The 24896-nt window shown below is 41.1% G+C and overlaps 1 protein-coding gene across 3 annotated transcripts in view; it reads left to right on the plus strand.

The window, feature by feature from the left end:
• The first annotated feature begins 2514 nt into the window (after nt 1-2514).
• Nucleotides 2515-24896, plus strand: part of nav3 (neuron navigator 3) — a 124032-nt gene continuing 101650 nt past the window's right edge. For all 3 annotated transcript variants that reach the window (XM_056747646.1, XM_056747647.1, XM_056747648.1), the window contains exon 1: nt 2515-2918. In XM_056747646.1, the coding sequence (XP_056603624.1) occupies nt 2643-2918 (276 nt within the window). In that variant the 5' untranslated portion in view covers nt 2515-2642. The remainder of the gene's footprint in view (nt 2919-24896) is intronic.

The raw sequence follows: 24896 nt of genomic DNA on the forward strand, positions 1-24896 counted from the left end.
TAGAAATACCCACGGGACCTACTATTCTGTTTAGCATTTACTTTTGTGGACAAGGGTGTTGTTAAAATCTTTGATTACTTAAGTTCTCAAAGCCTTATGCGTCTTGTTTTATTCATATTCAAGGACGTATGTTGTGACTAGACCATAGTACCATAGAATACTGTTGCCCTGCTTTTACAGTATCAGTCAGGGAAAGAACTGAATGTCTCAGCAAACGCAGAAAATGTCTTTCCAGGCGCTTTCATATTTGAGTTGACTTAATCACTCGCTATGATGCTTGTCCAAGACGTTTGAGTCTGGAGATACTAAGAAACCCAATTCTTATTTCCTCTGTTGGCTTGTGGCTTGTGGGTCCTCCACAATTCTTCCCCAACCCGAAAATCTTGAGGTTTCCCCATTATCCCACCCCTTTCCCCGATCCTGTCGGAATGCCTTTTTTCCCTTCCACAAGATACTTCACTGTGGATTTGGAGGCCACCTAGAATGCAGCAACTCTACAGAGTCGAAATTCAGAAATAGGCATTTCTGCTGTAAATTTAGATCTTGACGCTAGCTCCCTCTACTTCTTCCAATGAATACAACCCCTACCCGGTCACAAGTACTACTGTTTGCTGTTCAAATTGTGGTACTTGAGAGGTACAGGCCACAGTTGTCAACCGTGACTCACCATACAAGCCCGAGGGAGCAAACACTATCATTACCATCATAGGCCTTCAGCATCAACATCGTTATTGCTGTCATGTCCATCATCGTACTCATCATGTTTTATGATCTTTGTCTCTGCTTATGCAGCGTGCTAAGAGTATTTGCTCTCATGTGGAGAAATGTGGTCAAGTATATGAGCGCAGTGCTGACCATGACCTGCCGAGCCGAGATGGAAGTGAACCGGAGGCTGCTGTACAGCTGTTGACTTTGGCTACTCCCTGGCGGTTCGCGGCAGTGTTTCAACTCCACATTACCGCAGTGCCTTTTGGAAAACACAGGTAGCAGGATTCCCGTCGGTCAGCAGCACTTTTTAGAGCGGCACTTTGAATTTGAGGAGGGAGGCAAAAAACTTCCCCTCCAGGGAGAACTCTGCTGTACATTTTCTCCAGTAAAGCTCATCAATCACAAAATGCTGATACGGCTGAAAACAAAATTACTGGATTTCTTACATTTTCTGAATGCGTGATTGTATAGAATTGCCTCAAATTGAAAGTCTAGCACTGAAGAGTGACGTGGTAATGTTAAGCTTTTAATATTAGTGGAAAAAAAGTGGAAAAAATGAAATGGGAAAACAATTATCCAGTATGTTCATCATGTCATTAAACAAATGTGGCTTTAAATATACAGAACAGACAAGAATATAGGCTTAGCTGCGTGAGTGTTGAGTCAATCCCATAAGGTATTAAATAAACTGAAGGTGCTCAGGGAAGGCTTAGGAACTGGACATTGCTGTTTTAAAGTGTTCCGATGTGGTGGAAATCCTTGCTATTTCTCCACACATCCCTGCTCTTAAACTGAACCAGATGCGCTCTTTCCATATAAAACTTTCACTTCCTTTTAAGTTCGACACCGGGCTAATGGCTGTTAAAATACGTGGTACATGTCATATTTTGCCCACTTAATAAACTCTTTAATACATCAAGGGCTGCTCATTTTCACACCACAGTTGAAAATCCATGTTTATGGGCACTATGACTGGTACAAAACAACCATGATCACAGTGTAGACATTCACTATCCTTGTTCAGATCATATATTTGTACATCCTCTTATAAGCACAACAGTCTGACACAAATTCAGATCCTTTCTGTATTTCTACCCTGTCCACCAGGCTATTTAAACTGGTGACGAATGATAGACAAAATGAGTGAAAGGTAGTCGGGGCACAAGAGAACGAAAGGGAATTTGGCAGCCATGAAATACAACCAGGAGACTAGACAAACAACTTCAGTGTGGATTGTTTCCGGGATTAAAGAGAAATATACCTTCTCTGACATCTATTTGTGTTGGCCATCACATATATACAGCCTTACTTTCACTCCAAACATTTTTTTTCTGTGTTCTATTTGTACTCATTCTATCATCGCTATGTTCAGTTGCTCCAGCTGCTGCCAGTGTGAGGTGTCTATGTCCACCTATCAGAGCTGGGTCTTACAAAGGCTGTTTTGACAGTTGCGGGCGAATTGTGACGCGCTGCTATGGAATGTTCCTCCAATGACAGAGGAGAAACCGGAAAGTTGGAGCTGTGCTTTTAAGTGCATATGTGTAAGAGAGGTGGTGGTCACCTTCCAGGGAAGTTCACGCCCCCGAGAGCTGTTTGGTTTTGTAGTGGTGCTCTGTCAGTGAGGAAAAAGGAGGAGTGGTGAGAGAGAAGGAGGGGAGAGCGTTCTCAGTTACTGCGAGCAGCACACGCTGTCAGCAACAGAATGAGCGTGGCCACGCTCGCTCTTGCTAGCAGTTCTCTCTGAGAGACGAATCGCCCCCTCCCACCTCTTACAGCCCCCTGCCAGACATCAAGAGCAGACACAGGGCTCTTGTGTCTCCCTCTCTTTCTCTCTGTCTCTCTATCTCTCTCGCGTGAGAAAGCCACGAGCGACACTCCTCCACTACTTCCCCCTTGTTTTCCCTTCTTATTCTGCTTTGGCACTCGGAGGGATCATGCCGGTGGTTGGTGTTGCGTCAAAACTCCGGCAGCCAGCAGTGGGGTCCAAACCCATTCACACTGCACTGCCCATCCCCAACCCAGGGAGGAGCAGCATGGCACATGGACTGACGCCCAGGAGCTCGGATATCAGGGGCACAGAAACTTCTATGTTGTCCTGTCAGTTGTCACTCAAGAGGGACATCATGGATAGGAGGACAACCTCGGTCCTGGCTCCGGCTTCAACTATGGGACGGAGTAGCAGAGAGGCAGAAGAGAGCAAGATCTGCAAGGTCAGTTAGCTACCTGCGAACTACGCATTGATCCACGTCACGTTGTTTGAGTTAGCAATGATTTGCATCACAGGTGGCTCTCATGTTCCTCCAAGATGGACTTTTATGTTGCTTGATTTGATATGGGATTATAATTATTCATGGCTTGGATTTGGTAAATTTGTATAACTATAGCAGGTGCCATAGATTTGACATTGTTGACTTTAGACGTTGTTGACTATAGTATGGTGAAAACATTTTCATGCTTTACATCTGAAATACATTTTAGATTCAGTTTTGTCAATCAAGGAAAATTCTCATATTTTTGAATGATGTGCATTGTGGCTGGTTTGGTTTTGCAAATCTTGTCACTCATACAGCTGATACCTCCGGTTTGCGAGCGAGCTGCTGCAGCAGTTTTGCCGTGGCTATTAAGATCTCTTATCTGTGAAATGAAGCATGGAGACAGTTTAAGGGGGTGGTTTGCGGGGGAGACTCAGCCACCTGAGAAACCCTTGTGTGTAGCAGAGCGGGGCAGCATACTACTCCCTATCTCCCAGATGTGGTGCTCCGTTACAAATAGATGGCCAGTGTTTCTCCCCTCTGACCGCTATACTGCTCTTTTCTCAGAGTTCGCTATATTAAAAACCTATATTGCAAATATCCAGCGAAAGATAGACATGCACAGATCACCATAAGCACTTTCCCATGCAAAACAAATGCGTGCCAAAGTTTCCGAAAGTCTTTTGCAAACATTTGGTTGGAAACCCGAGCAGAGACGGTCGGAGGGCGGGGCACTTTAGCACGAAGGAAGTAGGAGTCTTTCAAACTTCCCCGCCAAGCAGGTTCATTCGAGCTTCCTTGCAAGACCCGCCTGTCAGCCAGGAAATCTCCAAAACTGAAAGAGAAGGATTTTCCTGTTTAGTAAGCTTTTCCTGACCGTTGTCTCATTTGCTGTTGGCCACAGCAAAGTTTGTGACCCCTTTTTTTTCATCCTCCACCCAGATCCTTACAGGCTGCATTTTCTTGTAACCTGCAGGAAGTGCCTGCTTACTTCAAAGCACAGTTGTGGTTGACTGCACAGGGATTCTGGTGCTGCAGTCGTGAGAGTGTTCAGGGTTGCTGCGGGACATAAAGAGGGGAAGTGTGTTTTATCGTTAATTCTGTGCTCGGTGACCTAAGAGACTGTTCGCTCAAGTGTCATGCCCTTTAGTAAAATGACCATCAGCCTGCTGTCTTCACTTCAGTCTGCAATGCAAATCCAGCTGGGATGCAAATCCTAACCAATGACAATGCATTCGTCTTAATTTAATTCTGTTAAGTCATCCGCTCCTTAACTTTAAAAAGGTCTCACTTGTCCCTGTCTGACTTCACAGGGGAACAATCAGCCCTAATGTGGGCTTGTCCACTCAGGTCTCTACACTCCTTTTAGGAGTTGAAGAGCCTCAGGCGGTACCTATTTTCTCTGGGACTGACAGCACAGCTTTGGTGGGGCTAGTAAAGCTGTCAAAGTTTATAATGCATTGGCACGACTGAGTGAATGCTGAAGAAGTGTTTTTTGTTTATTCCCCGAGCTCCCCGCAAGCCTGTTTGGACTCGTGTGTAGTCGTTCCCACAGAGGGCAGCACGTTCACCTTGTTTGGTGTTGACACAAGCTCTCTGCGGCTGCAGTTTGATTCGAATCGTGTGTCTGGACAGCAAGCGCATGACAAACTCTGTGCTAAAGGACATCATTCAGCCTCGCAGCTGGCCGTGTTGTGATCTGCCAGTGCTATTCATCAAGTTTCCAAACAAACAAGAGCTCTGCGGAACAAGATTTTATGTAAACTCATGGAACAGTTTAACGGCTAATGCGAAGACAGACGGCATTTGCACTGTAGATGGAAGCTCATTTAGACGTCCATAAGAGGAGTTGTGCACATGAGCATGGATAGTTTAAAGTACGGAAGGGCCTCATCTCATGACAGTAGAGACCGAAAAAAATGAAGGCCCGGCCAAGACTGTTCCAGTCACTTGTTTTAGAGCCGAGCAGTTTCCCGTGGTAAACAGATGAAATATGTGGTTGGTCTAGTTGGTGAAGTGATTATAGCTTACACTGTACACTTTTATATACCTGGAATAAGGGCAGTCAGGGCGTGTGTGTTTGTGGGCTTAGAAAAAGTGAGAGAAATAAAAGGAAAACAAAAGAACCAAAATAAGTGTTATTTGACCCATTCTCTTGATATGGAGATGTTTCCTAATTGAACTTTCACAAACTCTTACAGGGTAGATGAGAACCCAGAGCATTTCTCTTGTTCCGGCTGTATCGCCCTAGGTTTCAACACAGTTGATTTAATAACTGATTTAGAAATGAAATGACTCCACGGGGTGTTGTTCATAGTTATACGAGCCGAAAAATGGGACATCAAACTTACCCTGAATACTGCTTATGTTCAGCGACAACACATTTATAAAGCGTTAAGCTTAACAAATATGAACAGCATGTTGAGACAGATACAAGAATGAGAATTCAAAAGCCTTTTTAAGATTGATATTTTAAATTTTACAATTATATTTTTGTATTATGTAATGTTTTAAAACAATATTTTTACCACTTATTTGGCTGTGCTGAATGCATGTCCATTGGGGGAGATTTCGGTCTTTCACAATGCATGTTGTTTTAGTGTTCAGTTCAGATAAATGACTGTAATATCCAATTCTCAGGGGAACACAGGTCTTCCGTCCTGCGCAGATCTTTCATTTACTTTGCAATCTTTCATTTTTCTTCAATGCGTTTCCTTGTTGTGATAAGACATGTGAAATCCCCCAGATGCCCTTTCAAAACTGTATCGTCACCAACGTTTTGGCAAAATATTTTATTTAGCACTGAAACGCAGTCTCCCTCAAGTTCAGCTTATCCCATTCTTACTGTATAGTTTAGCTTACATTCAATTTTTCATATTGATTTTAACCTACGCAGGTTAATATGGGCTGCCTTAAGACTCTTGTCATCACAGGACGTCCTCTTACACACATTCGCTCGCATTCACACGCACATTCTCACTCTCACTGAGGTTTGGGATGTTGTACAATAGCTATAGACTCCCCAGGGTACAGTCCTCAGCCCATTCAAGGTTTGTCTGTTTGAGTTTAAGAAGTCAGGGAATGTAAACAGGCCGCTGGTGGCTCGCACTCTGTTAGATGGTAAGCGCAGGGGAATGTTGAGAGTACAAGGGGACAGTGCGTCCGTTTCCCAGCAGCCGAGGTGCTGTCAATGAAACATTGGAGCTTGAGGTGGGGAGGGGGGTCCTTCTGTTTGTGCATGTTCCAGCCATGGGTGGTCTGGCGTGCTGCGCTCCTTATCTGGAAGACTACAAGACACTGAAGACAAGTGATGACGCTCCTATTAGACAAGTAGAGGTGGAGACTTTGAAGCCTGAGGCATTGAACAGATCGTCTCACAGGGAATAATACCCAACGGCTGAAATATTTTTAGTCCTACTAAATATGAAATATAAGTCTTCTTAGCTCACACTTTTTAGCGCAATTCTTGAGGCCCATTTGTCAACTCACTTCGAAATCTCTCTCTCTATATATATTTAGAATTTATTATTTAGAGTGACTTTTTAAATGACTCCTCCCATTATAAAAAAAAACCACCTTTTCAATGAATTCCTAATAGATGAAATCCAGTCCCAAATGCTGATTCATATTGACTTTAAATGTTTTGATTACAAAACAGAGCTTGTTTACAAAACACCCTTCACGTTTATATTTAACCTCCCTGGAATCCAAATCAGTTTTAAAACAGAAAGAAAAATAGCGTTAGAAAAATAGCATGTGACCTGAGCGAAAGCTCTTGCCAGGCAATCCTGTTTTCTTTTTATACGGGATTCAGCGGTCCACAGACCAGGAACATTCTGTGCACAGCTCAATCCGAAATAAAAAAATAAATCTAATAACGTTAAACAAGCTGGTAGATGTCATTTTCTTTCCCTCTGCTTGGCTGTGGACTGTAACACGTTATCATTACGTGAGCGACCAGCCACTGCCACGTCGGATGTTTTGATTGGTGTGTTGATGTGATGTTGGATTTGTTTTTGCTCATGCAGCCAATTTTGAACTTACCTTTACACCACACACACCAGGCCATATCAACAAACCCATTTCAATGGAATAGCCATTAAAACATGACAGAACAAGACAGATGTAGTGTAGCGGTACACTACCACATATTTGATGTGTGCTACCATTAAAAAACTAAATGGAGCCAAAAAATCACAGACATAATTTGCACAGGTCCATTATTTCCATTAACTTGTTTGTTTATAATGAGCTTATAACATATTATCTACATTTAAATTTAACTCAGAAACCTTTTCCAAGTTAGTTTCAGTCCTCAAATCAGTTTTTTCCTCAAAGCAGGTTTTTAGGACACTGCTCTGTTTTCCTTACTTTTGTACATGCATTTTGATGTTTGTTTCATTATTGGATGATCTTGCCATCATGTGTTTTTGTTGTACACTTGGCAGGGCATTGTGTGAGCAGCACAAAGGCTATGCGTTTGATTCCAATAGAACACACATTCTGAAAGTCACTTTGGATAACTAATGTCTTAGTGTGCTGTTATGACTGTATACCATCAAGCTATGACGGCCTGTGTCTTAGTCAGACGGACCCTCTTGCTCATGGTATACAGATTTTTCTAGCTAATTTCCTTATAGGGGACCATTAGCGGATGCTCAAAAATGTGGGTGATTTCTAAATACAGGTTTTATCAGTAAATAAGGAAGACATATTAACTACCTACTAACATCCCCTCCACACACACTTATAAAATAGTCCCCGCCTTAGAGGGAAAGATATTACTCCTTCTTCCAGCTCTTCTTCTTGACAGCTCTTTATCTCTTTTCTTCACTCCCTTTTCTTTCCTTCGCTCTCATCAGCTGCATTCGTTTGCCGTTACATTAACTTTGACATTCTTCCCACCTCGCTCTCACTTTCTTTAACACTCTCCCTCGTTCTTTTACTTTCTTTACACCTCTTCGCCATCATTTTCCTGGAGCGTTTACACTTCACTTTTTAGACCTCGGCTCGCCTTTTCTCACAGTCCCTCTCTCTTTATCCCTCCATCAGCACGGCTTCATTGAGACAGAGGCAGTGCGCACACCTGGCACTGTCTGTATAACTGGCTCTGATTACCCGCCACGAGCCGAATCCCGCACGCAGAGGTCACGCGCACACACACACAAAGACTTTCTCTTGGCCTGAGAGCAGAAACATCTGGGAACCCAAAGCATGAGGCTCTTTAGTAATCAGCGGGGACCAGGACAGAGTTGACATACAAGCATGCAACTAATACAGAAGAGGAAAGTACAGAATGAGTGTTTGTCAGCCACACCGTGAGTCAGACTGAATTATTACATGGTGACCAGCTAGAGAATCATAGGATTGCATGACCGATGTTCAAGGTCTCTTGCATTTACGTATGGAGTCTGCTCTCTGATATATGTGAATGTTTAGAGATAATTAGGAATCTCAGGAAACTTTTAATGGCTGCCATTTAAAATAATTGTCAGGCCAACAATGAGTACTAAGACTCGCATGTTGTTCCCAACTCATACACTATTATGTTATTTTACTGTGTAGCGCAAAAGGAAATTGAACCAACCACCTTGTGCCAAAGGAGTTACTTAAATTTTAGAAAGTACATTTTAGAGGAGTGTTTTAGTACTAGGTGTTGGAACTGCAAATTTTTAAGCCAACTAAGAACAAATAAACAGTTTATTCGTGGCTAATGGTATCTACAGTGGTTCACCACAGCGCTGCATATTCGGTCATATAATTTAATCTGTGTCTCCCCTATGCCCACACCAAATGGACTGTGAAGTACACTGAGACTTTGGGCTCACTTAATGTGCATGTGAATATCCTATTACATCAACCAACAGCCAATAAAAAAGTTTGACTTCTTTATATTTACATTTCACGCAATGTTCATTTAATACAATAATTTAGGCTTTTAAAAACTACACCTCATTTGGAAAATCCATCTTAAGCTGGCAGCTGTGTTTTGGAACCGGTAGCGGGTATCTGGCTGATTCAAGCGTATGATTATTTGGTTGACCAGCTAAAGGTTTTCCAAAACCAGCTTGACCACCTTAAGTTGCTGTGACCGGTCATTTGGAGCTGGTCCAAGGTGGTCTAGCAGCTAATGACCAGTTTGGATGAGCTTCGAAAACAAAGCAACCAGTTTAAGACAAGGTAGTTCATTCACAGCCTAATCATTTGGAAAATTGATTCATGTATCCGGCTTCACTAAATCGCCACGGCGGACCAAAGGTTAAGTATTTCCCATAAGTCACCTAATGCTACATTACTTTGGAAAAGTGTTAACCTCCTCATTAATGGGTGGTTAAAATAAAAATGCCTCCTGCACAGCAAAACTATTCAGGTCAAGACCAGGGTCATCGTACAAGACAGAGTCTGGCTTTTAACATACACTTCCACCAAACAAACACCTCTGTGTCTTATTGACGAAAAGCAGAGCTTCGTAATCTCATAATTAGGGTGTAATCTCCTTAAAAGCATAATGTTCCTGGGGTAGTGACCTTCTTAAAGAAAAAGAAGAACTGTTGTCCTCAAAATAGTTCAAGGTTTAGGTCAGCCATTTAGGCAGTGGTTGATGTTCGATGGGGTTTGAAGCCTCAAAAATGTGCAAACAAGCCTTCTCTCATAATAAACCGGGGGGAGGGTAGGTTAACCCTGAGTGAATGGTCCATTACTGCGGTTATGACAGAGGCACAGGGGCCCATTGTGTCCGGTACTGAACCCATGATAGCAAACCTGCTGATGTAGTCAATGACTCAAATCTATCACATGCTTAGTGGATATTTTGTGGACTTAATTGTCTTCCTCCAGCGCTTTCTTCCCTGTATCGATTAGTGTCTTTGTGGCTTAAGCGGTTTCTATGGGAAGTTCCTAAAATAGGGAGAATGTGAGGATGTTCACAGTTGTGTTTGTTTCTGTGGTTGATGTTCCTTTTTGACTATTAAAAATGAAACAAACAATTTAGTGGTTGTATTAGCTCTTAACCCCAACCATAATAATAATCCTTGGTTGAAAAAAATGTTTTCAGGTCCAACAAGGATTCCAGGAATATCTTACTTGACAAAATCATGGTCCTCTTCAAGATCTTATTTTTCTTCCATTGGAGTTGAACAGTTTGGGGAACATGTTGATGCATTCTATTATTTTCTTGTACATGTTTGTTTGAGCATTTTGATCAGTCGGGATGGTTGTGTGGTAGTTTTAAATTGAATTGGCACTTTAAACTGAAAAGGTAGCAGTATTTGGCTCACACCCTTGCACACCTTCAAAGAAGATGTGCACAAAAGACTCACTGCACTGGAAGCAGATAGAAGCAACTACTTCAGATTTTAAAGCTTTAATCGGTCCAAATCTGCTTGCCTCCTCTCTCTCACTCGTTTTCTTCATTGTGACATCATAATGGGGCAACTCAGAAAAGGCAAGGATAGATGGGTTCGGGTAAGGGAGGAGAGTAGGTAGGCGGATAAAAAGGGTTGGTTGCCTTTCATGGATCATGGATGCTTATTTCTCTGTGGAGCATAAGTGAATATTGCAGTAATCTGAAGTAGAGCTGGTTTCGTTTAACTTCGGTTACAGAGATTTGAGGAGTAGTGTAGCCATCAGAAAGACATTTAGGGTGGAGTGTCATGGTACTGTCCTTTGACCCGGCAAACACACACACACCCTAACAGCCAGACACATACATAAACCCTGGCACACTGCGATATTCATTTTCTCCTGGTTGACAGGGGCTATTAGTCATGCGAAGGATGGCTAAGTTACATTGCTTGAGGCTAAAGATCACTGCGCTGAGAACAAGCCGGCCCCTGCTGTGCTATCTAATGGACACAAGAGCTCTGTGTGTTTGTGCAGATCAGTTTAAAAACCGCAACAGTCATGCCAACAATTTTTCTTTTAGATTGTTCATAGGTGCGGTGGCATGTGACACTTAAATTCTGGGCAACAGCAAGAAAGATCCTTGGACTGAGTTGCTGCCTTAGGGACCCAAAGCCTGTTTTGCTAAGGATTACACAAAACAGGATGTTTGAGTGCCTTGCTACAGACGTGAAGGGAAGAGAGAGAGAGTGGGACAGGGAGATATTTTTGACCCAGTCTCGACGGAGGAGTGACCTTTTGGTAAACGAGTGTCCTATCCCACGGCTGAAAGTACAGGGTTTCTCTTTTAAATTACTTTTTTGTGCATCAGTTCTGACTAATGCATTAGTTCTCACCGAGTCTGAGCTCCTTTTGCACATTGTTTGTGCAATCTGCGAAAAAAAAAATCTGCATGTGGTAAAAAAATTAAGCGCTGAGAGCAACTCTGTGCTATTTCCAAAATATTTTTTTAATTAATTTGGGTAAATATAATGTTTTTTAATCAAATTTTTTATTCTTTGCGGCCTTAATTTAGTCAACCACTTGTCTTGTGTATACCCGGTGGTCCAATCAAATTGCTTCCACACATGTAGGAATAGAGTAGTATGGCAAACATTAAAACTTGGACCTGAGGTGCACCGTTCTCACACAAACTTTTATCGAAAGTAGGCATCGGTTTTTTTAATTTTGCCCAGCCAACAGACGAACTAGAAGTGTGCCAGCGGTTTGCTGAGATCCCTAATTGTTAATGTGTTACGTGAGGCAGTGAGTTGCATTGTGGGCCTGAACTTGTTTTCTCTTGTTTATACACCAAAGTAGCACTTGGCTGCAAGCAGTTACAATTTAATAAGGCAGTTGTTTTCTCATTTCTAAAGATCCACTCTGGATGTACTCTAGGTCAGATCCCACCTCTATGCTGGCAGGTATGCTTTATACCGTAAAATGTATGTTGTAGTGTGCCCACCTCTGACTTGCTAACTAATTTTACAATCCGCCCCGAAACTGCCTCTCTTTTATTATAGCTGTAGGTAATGCAACCAAGCTTGGGAAATAGACCCTCCTCCAATCTAGTCCCGACTTTGTCAACACCCTACTGCGAACAAACACCAAGTGAACTCACTGACTCACAGAAAACAGCGTATTTAGGTGCATGAATAGATTTGGAAGCTTTCCACTGAACCCTGAAAAGAATGGATTAAGAAGAAACAGGGGTCCGGTTGTGGAATAGGGTTGGAGCTTGGGTGGTGATAGAAGGGATGAAAGAAGAGGTGTGCTCGCCAGAAGCTTTTCTATTTACCTCTAGAGGCAGTATGAATGCCACATGCACCTGATCTTTCATCTCCTCCGGCTTGTAGGAAATAGAGAGCAGATTGGATTTTGGTTTACGTGACACTCTTGATTGAGGACAAGGAGGAAACGTCCTTACTGCGGTTAGGCGTTGCGTGATGTACAATATAGATATCTGGCTTCGAGTTGGTCTCAACGCAACTCTGTAATATTGTTGTAATCGGAGAACTCATTGACCCAAGATGAGAGTAACCCTCTGCCAATAAATAAGCCTCTCCATCCACGTTCATTGTTCAGACATTAAGATGGGCAACGGTGGTGGAGAGAAACACCAAACGTCTTCTTAAACCTAAACCTCTACCAGACAGCTTCTTAAGGAATGTTTGCATTGGAACACATCTGCACAGAGGGGTACACCGCTTACACCATGCGGCACAGAGACTTGCGCAGGCTGGTGAAGTTATCTGGGAGCCTTAGGCCAGGATTACGATTGTGGTTTCTCAAACACGATCCCTTTCTGATAGCTCCAACAGGACTTCTGTACCCACTACTGTAAAGACTATAATTTAGTAAATTTGTTTAACTATTCAAGGGCATATTTGGCGACGGTCAGTGACATGTAGAATTATGCCTCACTCACAGGGCTGGCATCTGTTTTAGAAGGGCCTCCCTCTCCGGTCATGACTCTATTTGTCCTTACTAAAAATTGCATGAGTGCTCTTCAAAAGTTGCAAGTAATTGATAAGTATGTATGCGTTTTTAAAGATGTAGCTGCTTTGGTAAATCAATCCCATAGGAAAGAAAATTCGATCTATTTACTATCTCAGTTGTATCTCCTAGACAGCATTGCAGATCAAATAGAGACATGGAAATCTTCTCCTGAGAAACAAACCGTATAAACTTGTGTGTGTTCTATAGTTTTGAAATAAATCTTTTATAAAAATAATTGTATATAATTATAATATAAAATTGTCATGACATTTTTCGTGCAATTGTTTCTACGAAGTTAGCTGGCCTGTGCTTTCTACATTAATGCATTTCGGTTAAAACGCTTTAGAACAAACTTTATTTATTAGTTTTTTATTTATTTAAATGGCATATCTAAAATGCATTAGGAAAGAGCAACCACGGAGCAAAGATTTTCCACTGGAATGGGCAGTACAGACTGTCTTTGTTCACAGCTTTTTGCTTGGAATGTAAACCCATTGCTTTGAACACATACATATATATATATTATATGACCTGACCATTTAAGGGACATTCCTGATCTGTCCGTTTGTTTGTGGTTAGCTCTGTCTTTGTAAAGGTCACCTGCTGATTGACGTCAGTTTATCTACCATGCAGGTCTCTGAACACAGTGGAATACATCATTTAATATTTATCAGTGTTGAGGTTCCATAGAAGAGGGAACGTTTGTTTCGGATGTTTTTGATTTGATCTCTCACACAGGCTGTCTGGCTCAGGCATTGTCTGGATTGAAGTGCTCGGCATAGTAAAACGCAGGGGTGGTCGCCTTACTTAGAAAAAGGCTTTAAAGGTTCAAATTGAGCCAAGCTTGATTGTACATAGAAAGGTCAAATCCTGGTAAAAAACCTGTGTATTTCCTATATTTCTTATAAAAGTAAGAATGTAGATGAGGAATGATTGCATCTGGCTTAAACACTAAAACCAAAGTAGTTTATACAATTTGCCAAACAGGTATTACAGACTCTTTGATATACTGTAACTTGATTACAAATCGCATGCAGATACACGCAAGATCATTTCAAGAAACTCCCAAACTTTGGTTTTCTTAATGGCCTGCAATGCTAAATGCTACTTTACATCCTGTTGTAAACATTTGTTAGAAGTCATAATTATGATGTGATTGAAGTGAATTTGGTCTAAGAAAATAAAAATGCTTTGAGCATTCAATAGTTTTTCTCTCAAACATAACAGCAAATACAGCACTTTTATTTTCACATACTTTCACAAACTTCAGTTTGCGTGCTACATGTCACAGAGAATGATGGACTTTTTTACTATTTTAGTATTAAATATTTTTTATTAGCATTTCTCATGGAGGCAAACTCATCGAGGTGAAATATGGTGACAATAATAATAATTCATTACATTTATATAGCGCTTGTCTGGACAGTCAAAGCGCTTTACTTGGAAGGGGGAATCTCCTAAACCACTCAATGATGCGAGACCCTCCAACGCTATTAATTATATATAGTCATAGTTTATATATAGTATTTTAATTATTACAATTTGTATTTCATATTATTCAGTGCACATAATCAGAATAGTCTATGGTCTGCTAAAAGTGTCTAGAATAGACAACCACATGAAGAGTAACTCTATTTTTGTTTTGTGTGTTTTGTGTTACATATCCGTATTTTTTGAGTTATTATTACTTAATCAAAACAATCCAACTGTTTAAATAATCTCACTTGGAATGCACAATAATAAACATAGTAAATAAAAATTAACAAAAACATAGTTCTGTTTTTGCAAACATTTACTTCAAGGTGCTCTGTTCACACAGCAGCTTACAGTTACAGCTCTAGTCTAAACATGAATGAACTGTGAAACTCGTAAAGTTATACTGTTTGCACAGCATGCCTGTAACCATAGCGACAGATTTAACATTTTTTTTACAAAAGAGTTTGCATTGTAACAACAACGTTAGGTGTGATACTATTAGCAATGTTGTACTGAAAAACCAAACGCAACACTTACATGCAAACAGTATGTTGTACGATAAATCTGGAGTTGTATTGTGGCGTCTATGAACGCTTGTAGACTATCACATTATACTGTAGCGCAGCTGTAGATAGATCGGCTTTGCAAAACATTATGAAGCAGTTTGACATCAGCTCCGTTTTTTTATTAGCTCATTTAACGTTACGGGGAGTGACGCGTGATTTGACTGACAACTACTTGTCCAGTACTATTCCGTTTACACATCAGACCTTCATGAGTTGGAGCTGCGCTCAATCTGCACGGCATTCAAAACATAACCCGCAAACTGGTTATCGATTTGACATTGTTACCACAACACCTGGACAATATTCTAATAATTTCATTCACCGCGACCATATCCAAAGACTCACAGACCCCACTCAAACCAAAATTTTCAAAAACTCATCGGATCTACATGAATCACAAAAATGAATTTCGCTGAAAGGTGACAAGTTGGCATCCCTGATTGCAGGTTTTCATCATCAGAAGTCATCATAAAATGTGTAAAATAGTAAAAAGTTGACTCAAAATTGCAACTAGGCTACATAATGTACAAAAACTACATATTGTACATAATTTCATTCTGTGGCCTTGATACAGAGGACCTGTTTGAAAGCAATACATCTCTACCACTCTTAAAATTAAAGGTGCTTCACGATCCCATAGTAGAACCTTTTTTGTCTAAATGGTTCCATAAAGAACCTTGAACATCTAAAGAACTTTTCGCTTTCAGAGAAGGTTCTTTGTGGCGAAAAAAGGTTCTTCGGGTTATAAAAAGGTAAGAAAGAAAGGATTCTTTGTGAAACCAAAAATGGTTCTTCTATGGGATCACTGAGAAGAACCTCTTAAGCGATATTAAATGTCTAAATCTAAGCCGCAATGACAAAACTCCTTCCATGCAGCTACTATTATAAAATCCACCTGTTTTTTTTATGTAAGCTGCCAGCGGAGCAATACTTGGTTCCATGTGCATTCAGGCGAGTGTCATACTCTTTATTTACACAGCTGCGGGAAGACAAGAGCACATCAGGTGAAGGCCTTGGCCCCATACTGGCCCAGCGGGATTCTCTGTGAGCAAAACGTTGACGATTCAGGCCACGATTCCGAGACACTGTCTGTCTCTGCGACCTCTGCTTTCACTCCAAACATCGTCCTTCCTGTCTGGAGCAGAGCGACAGGGTGCAGTCTCACTCAGAGTCTACACATACACAGACTTAAATATAGTCTCGAGACACTCAAATCTTCAGGGAGGGAACATTTCTGTGGCGACCTACTGAGAGGTGTTGGTAAAACAGTAAAGGAGGGTCACGCAGGTTGTTGCGCATCGAGACTGTGAAATAGGGGACAGTTTGTCAGGGGTGACTGCAGATATTTTACACTGCTGTGTCTGGCAGTGTATCCTCAGGCTCACCGATATGTGTCTGCCCTATTTGGACATTCTGTGAGTGGAGGGCCCCTCAGGTGGAAACTCTGCGAAGTAAGAGAGAAAACACAGGAAAAGACAGATAGAGATATTCTCTCGTGTTTGCCCGTCTCCTGTTCTCTAGAGGATAAAATGGTGCCAATCCAAAGATACTGCTTCAAATAAAATGATTCCCACTCACAGAGATTCAAACGCATTTTGTTTTAATTTAAAATCCAAAGATTCACATGTTGATTTTGTCCCCAAGAGTTCTGGAAGAGTTTGGGTGTGGGTCATGGCCTAAGCCTGGTTAATCACTTTCTCAGTAAGATAACAGAACCATGACAGCATCCAGTACCTTGGCTAGTTGAGAACTATTTTTAGCCTTTTAAATCTGTAATTGAATCTGTCGAAATGGAACAGTGGACAGAATTCTTGCCACGTCTGTGATTGATGAATCTTTTCCCTCCTTGAGAAGTTTTACTTGTAATTTGGGTCACCATCTCCCTGTTAAACATATATCCTACACTGTACAGTATCCATTCTGACACTCTCCGCGGTCATATGGGTTAATAATTTTTATGCGAGCATTATGGAACAGTTTTGGGTTTCCAGTGAATTCTCAGAAGTCGAGAGGAGTGTGGAAAGTAGTTTCTCACAGGAATTTTTGAACAAAATACTGATACTTTGGCTGATATTTGCAAAGTTAAGGTTGTGGTTAATTATAGAGGGCTGCGATTACAAGGGCTGTGATCTCAAGTCATCTTATTGGCCAAGCCACTGAATATTCGTTGAGTAACACGTTGGAGCTTTTTAATTAGGAGGTGAAAGGGGGAGCGCTGTAATGATGCTCACACTGTCTGTTCTCTTTCCAAGGTCAAGATGCAAATGCCAGCTCTGCTTGTTTAAGACCTGCACCTCTGCCAACATGTCTGTGGAAGGAGAATCTTTTCTTCCTTGTGTTTAAATATGCATAAGCAAAATATAATCTGTAGTTGGGAAGCGGGTCAGTTTGTTTGTCCATAGAGCAGTCTATTTGTAGCTGTAGGCTACATGCGTCTTTGCGTAGCATCTGTGTACCTTTTTAGGAACATTTTCATTGGTTAAATTCTAAATTCTATATATTTATTCTCCAGCTGTTTGCATTTTGAACAGTCTGGAGTTTTTGAAAGCCCTGGGTTAAGCTTTGAAGCCTAATGGTAAATATAAAATGTGCATTAGCGAAGTGAGGGCGAACCATAAACATTATGGTCCTGCAGAGCGGGTTTGTCCAGATGGGCATCCCTGCTATCAAACCTTAAGCTAAAGAAAAAAACGCATACGTTCGGATCTCAGACTTCAAGCGTCTGATAAGACAACCGGCTTTGATGTTATTGCGCAAGGCCAGGCAAATGCACACAATCCCACATGACAGACAAATCTACCGATACACACAGCTGACCTGACCCAAGCACTTCCTCAGTGTGGCCGTTGACGTTCCCACAACGGTTTCCGAGCCGGTTTTGCTGTTGTTATGCAATATCATCTGGCAGTAAAAGTGTGCGAGAGCGTGGGGAGTTATTAGCAAACTCGTCTTTCAAACTACAGCTATTGCATCCATGCTTTCTGTTCTCATTCCCACAATACACCATCCAACAGGAAATCATGAATCTCCACAAATTCTCAGAGGAAATGCCGGGTCCAAATCTGAAGAAAGGTTTGTTTTCTTGAATTAGCTTTGGAGAAGACTGTTTAGTGTTCCTATTTACACTGTGCTTCTGTTGCTAGTAGCTTAACCTAATAGGCCATTATACTGTACATCGTAAAAATTCCCAGGATAGGTCACATATTACCTGCACTGTATGTGTTGTTTTCATAAAAAAATGACTTCAGACACTATGTCAGCTTTGATGAGACAAAAACTCTTATTTGAGTTCAGCGCCAGGGTGTTCTCGTGTTCTCGTCTCTCTCAGTGGTATCTGGTGGTGTACGCTTGCAGATAAACGTCGAGGTCATCCTGAGCCCTGTGTGATCTACCCATGTGGAAGAGACACAGCTTCCAGACAACACTGTCTTTTCTTGTCTTTTAAGAGAGCGTAGGATATCAGCTGAAAGATAAAACATATAAGTTCAAAACACTTTGTCACCAGACCTGCACTCTATATATTTGTGTGTTTGCAAGTTTCAGCCTGCGGGCCGTCTTAGGAAAATCCTTTTTGATCATTTTACCTTCATATTTGTCTATTGGTTTTATACTAGGTAGGTGATCAAACCAGGCAGTACCAGCTTAAAGGGATGCACCTAAAATAAAAAGCTAAAAACTTGTTTTCTAAGTTTGTGCAAGCTTGATCCAACTATCATAACCTAAACCTTTAAAACCATCTACCACTTTAAACGTGGTGTGGTTGAATTTCCTCAAGGTGAGCATACTTGTGAACCCCCTACGGATGAGAAAATACAAACACCTAGTCCTCAATCAACTGCACACAAAAAGAGCCATCCATGCCTGTCAACCTCTGTAAAGAAACCCATGTGTAATGTCTGTGTTTGAAGTCTTCACCTCAGCTGGAACCGATACAGAATAATATCTCAATTTATCTCCATCACTCCAGATAATGTACGATAAGCTGGAAGCAGATTAAAAAAGGTTCTTATAAAACATAATAAAACCATAACCATAAGGCCATAAAATGCTTTCCCTCAGATCACTTGCTTCTGACGAGAGGAAACGATCAGCACCTGTTTGGAACGGATCCAGATGATTGTTTTCCCTTAGCTGTTGTTTATGATGGGGGCGGCCCTGACTCCCGGTGACCGCTGAGGTTCTCACTTTCATGTTTCTTATGTTGCGTAACAAGTTTACACCCGCTGGAAATCAGCCAGAAACATGTAAAGTGAGAGTGTGATGGAAACTTTGAACCGCTGATCGCGGGCTCTTTATCTTTCAAGTGTTTGGTAGCAGTAATATCTCCTGTGATCCAACACCTGTATTCAGGTGTTTTTCAAAGCTAGGGGATTTGATTTGACAAAACGGTGTGAAAATGTACGGCGATTCGCAGGCAGTCATTCTCGTACCAAATTAAATGCAGGAGGTTTGGATTCGCTATCTGGTTCTTCTGTGTTTCCAAACACTGCTAAGCTTCACGAGTGGGAGGAAGGGTAGTTAGTTTGGGATCAGCTGAGGGAGCTGGTCGAGGTCATGTGAACGGCAAACGCAAGAAAGTGGGAAGATCTCTTTCGGATCAGAGTGGACTCTCTTTGGATTTGTATATCCCTCAGGCGGTTTCTGCAGCATTTTGAGCTGGTTCAGAACGTTCTAGTAAGCCCTGAGCTTGCTGCCTATCTGTCTGAGTGGAACATGCCCAAACCAGCCTGCGACCATGTGATTTCTTCATTTACTCCATTAAGTTGCAAATCAAGGTCTTTGGATCCACAGGGAAGATAGTTAGTATCTTAAGTGCTTTTAAATGTTTTTGCTTGAGTTATGTGTGCCAGAATGATGAATGAACAAAAAAATCTAATCATCTGTGATATTTTCTTAACTTCTTTTACATGATTGTTTGCTTGTACTTCTAAAAAACACTTGTTTAAAAATGCAAAATCAATGAATAAATAAAAAAATACATGTTATATACTATTGTAATTGTAAGTGTTAAACTGTAGTGTAAGAGTTTTCCATTTGAAACACGGCCAAAGTATGTGTTCACATCTTTTTACATTTACATTTTTATTACATTAGGTTAATGTTTTTTGCCCCAAATTACATATAGCTTTCTATACATCTTTCACACCAATGTGTGTGTTCTTTAGAAATCGGACCCTTGACTTTTGCGTTGCTGTTGTAATGCTCTACGAAATTTGAGATAAATAGGAAAATACGAAGGGACAAGAGGACAGTCAGAGATATAAGAGCAACAATTCTTAATCAAACATCCATCGACACCTTTCCCATCGACACATCTCCTTTCTCTCTATGGAGCACCTGATGCACGGCTCATCGGGAACTAATCACCATCAGCTCCAAATCTCCTCACTCATTTCCTTCAGTTAAACAGAATCAAGTCTCTTTCGGAAGTATTATCTCCAGATATGCAGCACTGACGCCGTACGCTCACCAGGGAAGAAGTCCACTCTGTTACCGTAGCGACCGCAGACATAAAGCCCCACTAATCTAGTGACACACTGAGCTGATTTTATCTGCTGCTCGGAATTCAATTAGTCATGCCTGTTGCGAAAAGATAACCTGCTTTGTCATTGGCTGAGAAAACAGAGAGCTCCATCTTACACCGCATCGGTTAAACTGTTTAAGAGTCAAGGTGACTGATAAGATACTCGGATGCAATTGCCATCAATTGAAATTCAGTCTTGGTAGAGCAATAAAACGTCTATTTTCTTTGCTGTTGTGCCGTTGATACAGATATCTACTTATATATATATGGTAATTAAGCTCAATTCTTTAAGTTGTGGAAGTGAATCTGATGTATTTAAGCCGGTGTGTCCTTTCTCCAGCTGTATGTACAGTATATTGGTATTCTGTCCGTGTTAATGTTTCATTGGCTTAGCCATTCGGTGCAAACATTGTAATGTATTTAACAGACAGTTTAATTGTCTTCACATGCTTATTTAGTGACGTTCGTTCTTCAATGCTTCTCCTAGTGATCTGTATCCACTCATCAGACACGAAATACAAACACCAGCTGCCACAAATAAATTCTTACTTTCTCTTCAGCCTCCCCAGGCTGTTTTAGTACTAGAAAAACACTCACAAATGGTTATGTCCATATAGAAGAACGCTGTAAGTCTGTCGCTCTTGTCTTTAAAGGGTGTGCGCAATATTAACCATTTATGACAATGGTCTTTGTTTATGTATTTGTTTGGACGAGCGTTTTTCACTTGTTTGTCTGCTCTTCGGGTCTATCGTCTATCGGGTCATGTGGTCATGTGTAGATGTTTAAAGGAATGGTCATGTGGTATTTGTTTCGTTGTTTATTTTTTTGTTATTTATTTAATCTGGCTGGTCAGTCCTTCATTCGTTCAGTTGTTTAGAGGTTCATTGTGCATTCATGTTGGATGTTTGGGCATAGTTTATTTGTTCGCTTTTTCGTCTGTCTGGCCAACAACTTGTTGTTTACTATTAACCTCCCAGATCTGCAGGTAGATGGACGTCCTGTCCTAAATCACACGTATCTGTGCTTATTGTGTGTGCACAAGACTCCATGTGTGTGGTTCAGCCCTGACCACCCAGACCTATAAGATATTAGAGACATCTTTTAAGGGTTCAAAGTAAGACCTGTGACCTATTCCCCTGTCTGACTCCAAAAAGATGGGTGAAAGTTTAAAAGTTATCTGCCTGCAGGGGGCCATTTTTAGCCCATGAGGTGTATGGCGGCCCACCAAAATGGTAAGTATTTATTCAGTGACGTTGAAGGAGATGAATGGATGCAGAAGTCAAACAGAGAACAGATAAGGCCAATATTTACAATGAGAGCCCAGCCCAAGGCCGCATACCTGCCGTGTTCGCCTGACCTCAGAGGGCACGTGTGGGGGTGTGGGAATCCGTGGCCATGAAGAAAGATATTGAAAGGCCACTGCCTCGGATGCACTGGGGAAATTTAGCAGAGCACTATAAAGCAAAGCAAAGTCTGAATTATGTGCCGGTTTCATTGCCGAAATTGACTTCTTTAAGCGCAGGGCAGTCTTTGTCTAAAGCACTTTATTTCAAACTGTAAAAACGCTGAGTTGCATTTTTTCCTGTAATATTGCTGAGGTTTTGCACTTAGCATTGAAATCATTTCCTTGTCAAAATAGATAGAACAGCATCATGTTTTTTCCACTTCTGTCTGCAGTGGAAAATCAAGATATTTGAGGATTTCTATTTGAATTCAAACATTTCTCATCTATTTAAAAAACAGATTAAATGCACTTCATATGAATTTAATATGAATTTGATACAGTAGGTACATACTACTAATATCTCCAATCTGTAAACTACATATATATTTTCATTATTTTACACATAGGAACAGGGCATCACGTGATGATTCATTCTTGTGAACAGTTTCTCAGCTCTCCTCAGATGTGCACATGATGTGACTTTGAAAAGTATGTGTGAAACAATGCAGCAGGTGCTGGGGTGTCTGGGAGCCGTGAGGTGCAAAAGGATCAGGTTCCTGTGAGAGACTTGAGGGTTTTCTGGAGTTTGTATGGAGCTTTGAGAGGTACAGCACTTATACCGGGCATTTGACGGGTAAGATGGAGCATCAGCCATTCGTTCGCCCGTGTGTGATATGACACATTATAAGAGAGAGTGAGTTTTAAGCACTTGGATTTGTGTGCGTATGTGCGAGAGTTTCAGGGGTAAAATGGGGTTGTGGTGACAGGGGCATTCCCCTACGGCAGCAAAATATCACTTTTCTGCCCATTGGGAAGAATTACTGACATGAACCACAGAAACCAGAGGCCGGGTTTGAGTTACAGGCAGCAGTTAAAGACCTTTTTCTGAGCGGGGTGTATCATTTACAAAGCATTCTCCTGGACTTCATTTTTATCGGGCAATGTGACTCACGGTTGGGCCAGAGAGCAGATTTGTACAGAACCTCTGTCAATATGTGTTGTTTAGAGGTTTACAAAAGTCTGTTGCAGTTTATATCGTCAGAGATGAATATTTTGGGTTTTGCGGTAATAAGTGGTTTCTCTCTCTTAGAAAATCATCACGCTATTAAAAGGTTTCTTTTATTAGTTGTGCGTGTTCAAAGAGTCCTCGCCTACCGTCTCATGAATGAGTTTAGAGCGACCAAAATAAATACAGTATGTTAGAAAAACCTCCAACAGCCGCGTGAAGGCACGACATGACCCAGTGAAAAGTGGCCAGAGAGAAAAAAGCATGAGAGAGTTAAAAAATAAGAATACATTATCTGAATGATGCGTGTGATTCTTGCCTATAAGCCACCACTTGGGTGTTGCCAAGTGATTGCTAAGTTGTCCTGGTTGACCCATAGGGCAGTCATTTCTAAGTGGTTACTATAGTGCTTTGGGTCAGTTCTGTGTCTTTGCTACTGTATAGGATTTAAATGCGATTATAATGATTACTGTTTGACAAATCTTAAGTCTGACTGCTTAGAAAAGCAAAAGTACATGGATAGTTTACCCAAAAATGATTATTCTGTCATCATTCACTCCCTCTCTTGTCGTTTTAAACCTGCATGACTTTCTTTTTTCAGCAGAACACAAAAAAATATTGTTAAGAATGTTTGTAACCGAACAACAACGGTACCCATTGATGTGTATTGGTTCTGTGACCATAAGATAGAAGTGAATGGGTACTGTTATTGTTCTGCTACCAACATTGTTCAAAATATCTCTCTTTGATTGAACTATCACTTTGAGCCGCTTGTTGTGAGAAATCAATGATCTCTATTGCACAAATGTTGGGTTTAAATATAAGCAATATATGGGTTTAAATATATGCAATAGCAATATCTGTACCACATATTTTAAACACCACAAAAAACAAGTGCATTTGTTATAAAAGTAGTTCAAAAAATTTATTTGATTTATCCTATAAAACTAGGAACACCCACTCTGACTCCACAGGTCCCAACTGCCTTTTCTTATTTCTGTCTCCTCGGACATTCATCCAAGCTGATGCTTTTCTCCAGAGACTGCGGTTGATGACTACGGTAATGCCCCACTTTTTAAATTGCGAGTGACCGTCACTTTCCACGGATATTTGGATTGGATAGACGTCCAGTCAGACTTGTCACAACGGATACAGAGCAGCGCCGCTCCATCATTCCGTCTTCATTCATACCAGACAGACGTTTACAGGCTATTTGCAGACATTTACCGCCCATAGCCCAATATCACTGTGAGATTTACTGGTGCATCCGCAGCAAATCTGTAATAAAGTAATCACACAAAATCACGCAGGTCGCTCGCCTGCTGCGTCTATGCCTGACGTTACTTGAGAACTTAATAGGAAGGGAAAGCGAGCTCTCCCTCTGTAGCCGGTGCCCCGCGCCACATATTTAGATCCTAAATCAAAAACACGCTCCACTTTTTACTTGCAATGAAAGAAAAAACACAGGAAGGGTTAGCTGGAAAATCGATTGCTACGGTGGCTCACGTTTCCAGCCCTATCTGACTGAGAGGGAGAGGGAGAGAGGCAGTCTGGAATGAGATGGCTTTTATATCATATTATGTCACCAGACGGCCCACCACCTGATTCTCTCATCAGCTTCCCTAGACAAATCCCCTCCTTTCTTTTTCTTTTCCCCATTCTCGTTTGTTTGATGGGAGAGGACACACGCTGGCCAGGTGCCCTGAATAGCACACTAGACTCCTGTAGTCGAAAAGCCATTGCTATACCGTTTTAGTTTATTTATTATGGCCTTCCATATAAATCATGTTGATGAATTAATATGCTGTAACCTGTTGCTTTAAGTTTGGTTTAAAACATAATTTAACTCCAAACATGTACTTTTTCAGCAACATTGTGGTTGAATGAACCCTCGCTTGAATTTATTTTTTATATAATATTTATATAGTTACAATGTAAAAATTATACTGATACACATTATCTAGATATTTTTTCAGCTTTATAGCTGTAGTTATTATTTTGGATAATGGATCGACCAATCAGCATATAAGCATTAGATCCC

Source organism: Triplophysa dalaica, chromosome 5 (genome assembly GCF_015846415.1).
Source record: "Triplophysa dalaica isolate WHDGS20190420 chromosome 5, ASM1584641v1, whole genome shotgun sequence".
Classification (NCBI taxonomy): Eukaryota; Metazoa; Chordata; class Actinopteri; order Cypriniformes; family Nemacheilidae; genus Triplophysa; species Triplophysa dalaica.